This window comes from Hypanus sabinus, chromosome 16, assembly GCF_030144855.1.
Source record: "Hypanus sabinus isolate sHypSab1 chromosome 16, sHypSab1.hap1, whole genome shotgun sequence".
Taxonomy (NCBI): domain Eukaryota; kingdom Metazoa; phylum Chordata; class Chondrichthyes; order Myliobatiformes; family Dasyatidae; genus Hypanus; species Hypanus sabinus.
Window position 1 is genome coordinate 33,092,198 of NC_082721.1, and position 10,878 is coordinate 33,103,075.

General features: G+C 38.8%; 1 protein-coding gene across 1 annotated transcript in view; it reads right to left on the reverse strand.

Moving 5' to 3' along the window:
- Window positions 1-6,776, reverse strand: part of med16 (mediator complex subunit 16) — a 28,636-nt gene extending 21,860 nt beyond the window's left edge. Inside the window, exons 1-3 of the mRNA XM_059991520.1 lie at window positions 6,567-6,776; window positions 1,125-1,232; window positions 427-596 (exon numbers count right to left, since the gene is read on the reverse strand). Coding sequence (XP_059847503.1) covers window positions 427-596; window positions 1,125-1,232; window positions 6,567-6,702 — 414 coding nt within the window. The 5' untranslated portion in view covers window positions 6,703-6,776. The remainder of the gene's footprint in view (window positions 1-426; window positions 597-1,124; window positions 1,233-6,566) is intronic.
- Window positions 6,777-10,878: the final 4,102 nt, after the last annotated feature.

Sequence of the window (10,878 nt, forward strand, 5' to 3'; positions counted from 1 at the left end):
AAGTCCCTGGAGCTGTGTGGCAGCAGCTCTACTAATGGCATCACTGGGCTGCCCAAATGAATTTCTTCCTAGAGTGACAGAAAGGCAAGTCTGCCATTGCATCATTATTTACAGAAAACCCAGTCTCAACAATTAAGTGTAACCATTTAGCACCAATATAAATAAAACTATAACGTGCTATTTTACCATACATTTTTCTATAATTGCACAATATTTTAAGCAAATGAGTATGAAATCACTTTGAATTATTACAAGTTAAAATCAAAACAATTCTGACCTCTCTTAATTATATGCATCTTCAACAGCACAGACTATTAAGTGTTGCATCCTACTGTTAGCGACCAAGGTGTCAAATGTAATTATCAATATATTTTGTTATTGGGAGGTAACAGGAATATTATTCAGGGTTTTGATTACAACACAAACCTTGTCTACATGCAAGGCCAACTTGACACCATTGTGCAGCCACGACAAGGCCACAATAGGGTCGCCGTCTACTGAACTCCCAACTGTGCTGTCCCAGCTATTCACTAGGTGATCCGTCATACTCCAACATTTCACCTGACCATCAGCATCAGCTGATAACAGCCGGGAACCTTACACAGAGAGATGGAGCAAAAATGTCATTATAGAAAACAAGTCGCTTCAAAATTATACATTTTAGTACTCAATAATTATGGAAAAACTTCACTCAGTTAGTAGATATTTTCTATGTAACATTCCAAAATGAAAATAAAAAATATACACCAGTTATCCACAGGAAATATGTACATTTGTTTTAAAAAGTATCATCCAAAGTGAGAGTTTACATACAGAAAAAATATTTCCCCTCTACAATATGGTAGTGAAAATCAAACATGTTCTTCAAAGAATTTTAAAACTTCCCTACTTATAACATATAGCAGAGATATTCTATTAGAGTGTTGAAATGTTAACTCCAGACACACCGAGAAATGAAGGGGCAGTTGCAAATATTGTGAAAACCTTTTAATGATTCATTTCTTAGCCCCAAGACCTTCAGTGGCCTAATGGCCACAATCTCGTGGGAGGGCAATAGAGTTAATTATTTTAAAATCATGTGTCACTATCATGTGACATTACTTATTGACACACTAACACGTTACCTGATTGGTCCCACTCCAGAGAGGTGATCACTTCATGGTGTCCGGAGTTTATAGAGTACACATCCCAAGGATGTTCAGTGTCCAAAATGTGTATCATATAAGTGAGATCTGAAAGAAAAATTAAAGGTTTTCAGAAAACATTTTTAGCCACAAAATTCATGTTCTAAATTATTTTCAATTTAATCAAACTCTGCCAAAAAAAAATGGCAAGCGGGAGTAGTTGGCATGTCAGTCTGCAAGTATAAAGAGAATGCATTTCAGATAGGATTGAGCAAACTTTATTGGAAAGGGAAAAAATAAATCCACAAATATTTAAAATCCAAAAAAATCTTCACTTTGTAAATACCACTTAGCAAGCATCAAGGCCAGCAAGCCCATGAAACTGAAGTATTCAGATGACAGAATTCATTAGAATTCTAATCAGTGATCATTTAGCAGGATGGTAACACAATGAACATTCCTTTGTTTATTACAAATGTACTATATGTCAGTTCAATTGGTGCTCAGCTTCAGCTCACAAGACTGCTAGCTTTTGAGAAATTCAAATCCACAAATAGAAATTAGAACAAACAAATTAAAGATGAAAATGTATTTCAAATAGTATGTAGTCTCAACATTTAATTTATACTAAAAAATATTTTATTCTTATCTCTCCCATTTTGAGGAATTCCTGGTTTCTATTGCTTTAACCCCAATAGTTAAATGCTATAGATTTTAGATACTGTGCCCAATATTTCCCACTAACATTTTTATTATTCTGCATTATTTTATTATAATCAGTTGACATCTCCTGGTTCTCAATAACATAACGTTCCTCGTTTAGTTTTATGTATGATCCTTAACTAGTTGATTTTTCTCTTGCTGACAGTATTACAGTTAATTTTTAGGAAAATAGTTCTTTTGCAGCCACTGGATTATCTACAGCCCCAGATGGCATTCTATTGCAGAACCAACAACAAAAGAAAAATTCCTAAAAAAAACAAAGCTTTCAGAAACTTTCATTTTGAAAGCAAATTGTTCAAAAGTCATGACCTAAAAACACACACTAAATCAATGACTTAGTGACCTTCTGTTGAAATATTTTCCCATTACTTTGCAATGTGGTAAATAAAGCATCCAGAAGAAGCAAATAATAATCAAATAATCTGTAGTTTGATATTGGCTAAGGCAAATACTGGTCAAAACACCATCCATAATTTAGACTGAAACAGTCAATCAAACAGCTTCTTGAATGTTCTTTTATTAAAAATATAGATGATCTTATGCTTTATTCACCCTCCTGCACGATTCACATATACATTGTTTCCTTAATATTGAAAAGACAGCTTCAGGTTTGAATATACTCAATGAATATGTACATTCCGCATGTAGAAACTTCCCAAAATATTTAAGAGTATTTGTTAGAAAATTTGCCCTCCTCTCCATCCTTTTCCTGAAACTAAATCCCTTAATCTTGGGTGTCCAATAATAAACTTCACAGAACCTTTACTTATCCAATGAGATCTACTTTTACACTCCTGTCAGCATAGCCCAACAGCAATCCCTCTCTATAGGAGAAGCACTTGGGAATGGAACCTTGCCCTTTAAGGATCGAGACCAAAACAGTTAACAGCACTCCAAATGAAGTATCATCAAAGCTTAGTACAATCTCAGAAAACTTTACCTTTGTCCTCCAACCCTTTGCAAAAAAGGCCAACAGAACATTTGCTTTCCTAATTACCAGAATGAATTTCTGCATCCCATGAACCTGAGAGGGAATTTCATGCAAGTGTGGAATGAGCAGCCAGCGGAGGTGTGGATGCAGATTCAATTGCAACATTTAAGAGAAGTTTGGATAGGTACATAGATAGGGAGCTATGGTCCTAGTGTGGGTAGATGGGAAAGACAGAAACAGTTGGTCGACACAGACTAGACAGGTTGAAGGGCCTATTTCTGCACTGTAGTACACTATGAACCCAGTCAAAACATTAACACTTCTCAACTTACTAATAATTAGATACTCATCATTTAAACTGATTTTATTTTCTACGCTTCTTCCCAAAATACACGGCTTCATTTCTGTATTCTAATAACTTCTTTTCCACTCAAACTGCCCTCATGTCACAACATTCTTAGATCTTCTGCTATTTTTATTCATTGCTAAAAAGATTCATCCAATCAGGTTTCCGCTGTCCCACCTTACCTACAATCAAATACCAGTTCTTACTTAGAGCAAGACCTTTATCTTTGTTAACATTCTTTTCCTCTAGTTTTATTTCAAAGGCTTCCTTTACCAGACAGTCCAAAAAGCCACTGGCACGGCACAGTAGTTTTGTGCCGAAGTCAATCCTATGGTCATTGAGAATGCAACGTTCTGCTACCGTGGATTTCTCTTGGTAAGTCTGCCAATGATGTTAGTACATGAGATGTGAAGTTACAACTTTCTGCAAAGGCATGAAGATCTCTGATTTGTTCAAACCAAATCCAGTTTACATGTGGATCAGGAAACAATACTGATATTACCTTTAATGTTCAATTTTAATTTAGTCCCTATCTCATCCCTATTTCCTTTCAATCTGTTAGACAACTGATGAACAGAACCTTGTTTTTGGATCTACCATGTCAATAGATCCTAGGTGAACCCTGGCAGTTTGATCCAACTTCTCCCGCTGATGGGAATGTGTCAACATCCCAAGCAGGCAATGTAGACCTCTTGTCAAGTCTGCAGAAAACTATCACCCAACTGTACAGTCCTCTACTTGCATTGCATTCCTTTTCACATCTCCAACTTTAATGGTCTCCGAGATCCTACTGTTGTGATCAGATGGCTCACTGTTCCTAATGTCTTTCTTAATATTGTAAATATCTCACACCTGTCAGATACTCTTTAGGAAGGGAGGGACTCAGAACAAAGGAAATTATACACGTACAAAAGCTGGATGAACTCAGCAGGTCGGGCAGCATCCGTTGAAATGGATCCCGACCTGCTGAGTTCCTCCAGCTTGTCTGTATGTGTTGATTTGACCACAGCATCTTCAGTGTACTTTGTGTTTACTAACGGAAATTATAGGCTTGTAGCGATGTGCTACACACAGCGCTGAAATAACAACACACAGTCGGTAAGTCGTTTCGAGACTAGTTTATTCATACTCCGCAGCGCTGGCATTTAATCCCTAGCGCCTGGCCTCTCCGGGTGGAAATGATGTCAGGAGGTGCATTACCAAAGTCTCCCCCCTCACGCTGGCTATTTGTGAGCCAGTTCGCCTGCGCAGAAAGCTAGCTAGCCTGACATCAGTGGTTGGAAAAATGTATGGTTTATTCAAGAGTTCTTGGAGGCACAAGATAAAACAGGTCTAAGTCAGCATGGTTTTCTAAAAGGGAACCCTTGCCTGACAAATCTGTTGGAAAGTCTGTGGATGTTGAAAAAGGATCTAACGCTTTCTCTCCGAGCATGTATGACAAATAACCTCTTCTCGGGCTTCCAGCCGGGTAACCAACATTTCGATGACAAACTCTGCCATCTTCATCAGGGATGATGCCTGGGCATGTTGAGTCTAATGGTATTTATACCCCCATCATCCGTCCATTCTGATTGGTTAGTCCTCATCCAGTTTCCGCTGTCCCACCTTGCTTACAATCAAATTCCAGTTCTTACTTAGAGCAAGACCTTTATCTTCGTTAACATTCTTTTCCTCTAGTTTTATTTCAGAAGCTTCCTTTACCAGACAGTCCCAAAAGCCACTGGCATGGCACAGTAGTTTGTGCCAAAGTCAATCCAATTGTCATTGAGAATGCAGCATTCTGCTACTGTGGATTTCTCCGGGTAACCCAAATAGATACACTTCCTGTGTTCCTTGATGCAGGTTTCCACTGTGCATCCCGCCTGGCTGATATGCACTGCTCCACATTCACAGGGAATCCTGAAAATGGCAGCCAACCAGGGTCCCAAGTCATTTTTGACCTGCGTAAGTTATGATTTTAGCTTCCTTACAGATTTGTGGATGGTACTAATCCATTATTTCTTCAGGAATCCTTCCAGAAACTTTAGAAATATAGGGAAGATAGGCAGTAGTGACCGCTTCCTCCTCATTGCTAGGTTTCCTGGTTTTTCCATCAGTCCTTTTAAGGACCTGATTGATTTGCTTCACCTACAGCCATCCTGTAGGAACGTCATGCGTATTTGTCTTATTTCCTCTGGGAGAGTTTCCAGGTCCAAAATAGTTTTCACACAGTTAATTGAAGTGGAAAGAACTGCTCTACGTTTGGAGGCATGATGGAGCTGTTACTGTTGAGGTACAAGTCCATGTGAGTGGACTTCCAACAGACGCCGTGTCTGGTTTCTGTCATATTAGAATGTCCAGGAACAGGAGGCAAACATTCTTCTTCATCTCCACTGTTTAGATGGTCATGGAACTGTTGGGTGTGCCTGGAGTCCATGAGACCACACTACGAAGGTGTTATCAATGTATCTGAAAAAGCATTTGGGGCGCAAGGGCAATTAACTCAGAGCCCTCTTCTCAAAATCTTCCATGTAGAAATTAGCAATAACCAGTGACAAGGCCACCCTGTCCATTTGTTCCCAGTAGTTCCCCTGGAGGAAGAATGTTGATGTATGGGTGTGTTCAAAAAGGGCAAAGGTATCCTTATCAAACCTTGAAGCTGTTCTTAATGGGAACTCTTGTGAATGGGGCCAACACATTGAAACTGACCATTATGTTCTCCGGATTCAGCTGGATGCTGGTTATCGCTTTTACAAAGTCAGTCAAGTTTGTGATGTGATGCTCACAGCCTTCAATGTGATGCGCACTGCAGGCAGTGTGGTCACTAAATGCTCACAATAGGCCTCAAGGCCTCCTTGTGTTTCTTAGGGAACCCATACAATGTTGGTGGTAGCTGTGCCTGAGGCATAAGTGTCTTGCACGTCTGCTGGCAGTCCTGATTAATAAAAACACCAACTTAAAATAAGCACAAGACAAAGCTTAAAATCACAAAACATATTTTGGAGGCCCTAAGCATTTCTCCTTCCCCTCTCAACTCTTACATCTGACCGAAGACCCAATTTTTTCTGCAAAGAAATGTCATCACATCCACCTCAGAGAACGCAATTCATCTTAACGGAAACAAGGCAGTGACACCTAGATTTCGTCATGTTTAGGAACTGAATTTGAATCTGCAAATTTCCTATTCAATGATACACGCTATCGGTTATAAAACTGTATTGTTACTCAAGTATTATTAAACATGTATTTGAAATCTTGTTCTGTGAAAATGGGTTGCAAGTCACACGATGTATCTGCAGGACCCGAGTATTTTTGAAGCGGGCGTTAACACTACAGAAATCCATATCCCTGGCTGTACAAAGAATGCCGTATGAAGACTAGCAGTCTGAATGTGAAACTTCCCCAGTATCACACCAAGACAATGCAAACATTGGGCACACCTGGTATCAGGCCCAACACCTACCTTGCTCTTCCTCGTTCTTCAGGTCGGTTGTGAAAGCAACTAGGTTCCTACAGGACCAGGCGCATACTAGTGGCACCGAGGGACAGTAATTGCTCTTCGGCCACTTATCCCACTCACAGACATACGCCACCTCCATGTTGGCGACCAGCGCGACTCCGCTGACGCCCGGGGCTCAGGCGCATGAGTCTCACTCTGACTGTCCAGGAGCTGCCTGAAATCCGAATGAAATTAAAAATTCACCAACTTGCCAGGTGCTTCAGCCATTTAAATTATTACTAAATGTTTCGTCAGATAACGCAGGTTTATTTTTTTTTTATTCCAGGCGGTTGATTTAAGCTTCTCCTTTTTGACATTGGGTCCTTCAGTTGCCCAATTAAAGGGATGCGTCTGTAACTTCAGTTTGAAATTGGGCGTTTAGAACAATGTATGAAAGTAAAAACAGAATAATGTGATAAGTGTAAATCCTTATAGCTCCATATTTACTTTTTTGATATTTTCCGGCTCTTAGATTCATTATTTATTTTACATTACTGGTATTTCTTAAAATATCAGCAAGATATCTCCTTAGCAACATGTTTTACAAGTGATAGGTTTTAGTTTATTTCGACGTGCTCGATCTTAATGGATATTAATATGTTCAAATTACACTGTGTCGTTATTAAATGTCAGCCCATCTTTAAAATGAAAATTATTAATTAACAAAAGTTACAAATTAAGAATTTTCAGAATGGCATAAACCATAGATCGTTTGTCCTGGTCAAAAGTGCGTCTGATTATTAGTAAACGATTTATTTGAATATTGCCGCCGAGTGCCTTACAATAGCTGGCTGTAAAAATATTTGAGAGCTTTCGGATTTCGCTGAATGTTATATTCCTTATCCTCTCCATTCCCAATTTACTCCCTAGAATTTTGTACTGTAATAATTTATATGTAAACAAATCTATTTAGCTTTTGATTATCAATGTATACATTTGCATGTGAATTTTGACGGTTCCTCTGAAGGTTTAATTCCTATTTCCATATTCTCTTATTCCTTTTTATATTCATTTTTTTCTCTTTATCTTTGGTAGACGTATTCCTCCCACCCTGGAAATAAATGTTTTTCTCATTTACCATCACACCAGCTACCACATTCAGCTACCACCTTTCATTATTTCTGACACCCTCACTATGTTTGCACCATCTCATCTTTCATCATTCGAAAAGGATTTTTAGGTTGTTTTTCTGTTTCCACTAAGGCCAACTTCCCTTTTCACAGAAGGGTCTAAAATTAGAGGGCAAAGTTTAGGCTAAAGGGTTAGAAGAATGAAAGGCGATCTGAAGAATATTTTTCAGCCAAAGGTTATTTGGAATTTGGACTGCACTGCCATATGGATGGTAGAGGCAGGTAACCCTCACTACACATAAACTGCATCCAAATAAGTGCTTGAATCGCCAAGGCAGAGAAGGTTGTAGACCAAGCACTGGCAGGTGATATTAGTATGGATGAGTATTTGCTGGTCAGCACAGACATGGTAAGCCAAAGGTTCTGTTTCTGTGTTATTCATTCTATTGTATTATCACTATTTGAGAAAGTAACCTGTTCTTAATTTCATTACCCTTCCAAATATCATTTAGAATATTTCTATTATATTGCAAAATCAATTCAAAGTAACTTATCATAAACGTATCATTTGGAGCATTTCTGTTACAAAATTGAATTCCTATTTCTGTTTCCATCATGGTGCAGTTTTTTTTTTCTTCTGTCATGATCCTATACTCAAACTCATTGTCTTCTCCAACATTGTCCCTTCACCTCGTTTCACGCTGTGATTGAGATAGCGATGCTGTGGTAGCAATGCCAGAGGGTACCAAAGCACACAGGACTTTCTCAGATTTTCAGTCTCTCTTTGTTCATGGCTGTTTGGTCTCATACTTCCTCTGCTTCAGAACCAATTAAAGGAGATTGTTTTGGATCTTCAGATGTTTTAGTAGTAGAAAACAGAGATTTAAGTTTAACTAGAGAATGTCCAAAAATTACTTTTTGAATAAAAAATAGAAATAATTTTAAACAGAGTAGGGAAATTACAAACCAGTTTAATAACACATTTAGAAAGGAAGAATAAATAGGATTAAAATTACACATTAATTACAACTTTGGGTTGCTCTTCTATTTATTATGGAATGAAAATGTGATTGTAGACAGCATCAACACACGCAAAATGCTGGAGGAACTTCGCAGGTCAAGTATTTATGGAATTTAATAAATGGTCAATGTCTTCTACTTGAGAGCAGCAACAGGAAAAGTGCATGGCCTAGTACTGCAGAAATATAAGAAGCAGTTCTGTGCAAAATATGACATTAGTGCAAAAATAAAATCAGAACGAAGACCTTAGAATACTAAGGTGAAGATAGTATTCTGTTGCTGAGGTAGGATTATTTCTCTTTCTTTAAATATCCACAATAAATCAAACACTTAAAGGAGGAAAAACCTTATACGTGCTCAACACTAAGTTCTTGATCCACATGGTGAGATTCACAGTGATTCACATTAGGTAAATTACTGGTGTGTGAATGCACTGTTATCTGATCACACATGAAGAAATAAGTATTACCCTTTTGACCTTTAGTTTTTAAACATTAATGACAGCGAAAAATTGTGTGTGATCAGATATTTCTATTGATCAAATATTCTGACAGTCACTGGATAAATAAATGAAGAATGGTGTTTTGAATAAATTAGTGAATAACAATCACACCCGTGGGCCAATACCCCACATGTCAGATCCTTCAGCAGAAAAAACAATCATTCCACATAATACCTTTATTTATGTACCATCAGCATTGTTGTTATACAGGTGATTCTTCATTTGCCTCAGAAACTTTACTTCCTTTAAACCATGTGGCTGTAATGTGCGTAATATAAATGACATTCAGAGTGTGGTCACTTAACCCCAAAACAGAACTAAACAAATACAGCAGATCCTGAAAATATGAAATTAAAAAAGACAGGATATGCAGTGGTGAGAAAAAAACTGAATTAATATCTTTATACAAAGCTGGAAAAAGTCACTTAACTTCTATTTTAATATAAAGCCAGGGAAAGAAAGGAGGGAAAAAGGGACACAGTATATCAACTGAGACAGTTTGATAAAGTGGAAAAAAGATATGCTTTTGCTCCACAATTTCCTGTACAAATGCTAACCATGTAGTGAGCATAATGGCCACATGGTGGTGGGCTATGACGTATTAACAGAGTCACAAGTTGTACAATATGGAAAATACACACAAAGTTCTGGAGGAACTCAGCAGGTCAGGCAGCAGCTATGGAGAGGAATAAACTGTCATCATTTTGGTCCAACTCTCTTCATTAGGACTGGAAAGGAAAGGGGAAGAAGACAGAATAAGAAGGTTTGCGGAGGGGAAAGAGCACAAAGGTTGTTGTTAATAGGTGAAACCAGGTGGTAGAGGAAAGGGGATAAAGTGAGAAGCTGGGAGAAGATAGGTGGAAAAGGGGAAGGCAAAATAATCTGATAGGAGTGGAGAATGGACCATAGGAGAAAGAGAAGGAGGGGACACCAGAGGGAGGTGATGGGCAGGTTAGGAGAAGGAAGGGTTAAGAGGGGAGCTGGAATGGGGAATGGAAAGAGCGAAGAGGAAGGGGGAGAAATTACTGTAAGTTAAAATGGGAGGCCACCAGGAAATTAAGTCTGTTGTGGAGGACAGAACAAAGGTATTTGACCTTGATTTCATAGTTTAAATTCTATTTTCCATTTCCATTCCGACATACTGGTTCATGGCCTCCCTTACTGCCATGATGAGGCTACTCTTAGGTTGGAGGAACAATACCTCTGGGCTCTATCTGGGCTCCCTCCAATCTGGAGGACATTGATTTCTCCACCCCCATCTCTCTTTTTCCATTCCCCATTCTGGCTCCCCTTTTACCCATTCCCTTTTCCTCAGTTGCCCATCACCTCCCTCTGGTGCGCCTTCTCCTTTCCGTTCTCCTATGGTCCACTCCCCTCTTTTTTAAGATACTTTTCTTCTTCAATGCTTTACCTTTTCCATCTATCACCACTCAGCTTCTCACTCCATCCCCCATTCCTCCACCCACTTACCCCTCACCTGACTTAATCTATCATCTGCCAGTTTGTTCTCTCGCACCCCCCCACTTCTTAATTCTGATTTCTTCCCACTTTCTTTCCAGTCCTGTTGATGGATCTCAGCCCAAAATATTGATTGTTTATTCACCATGGATTCTGCTTGGCCTGCTGAGATCCTCCAGCACTTTGTGTGTTGCTCTAGATTTCCAGCATCTACAGAAGCCCTTGT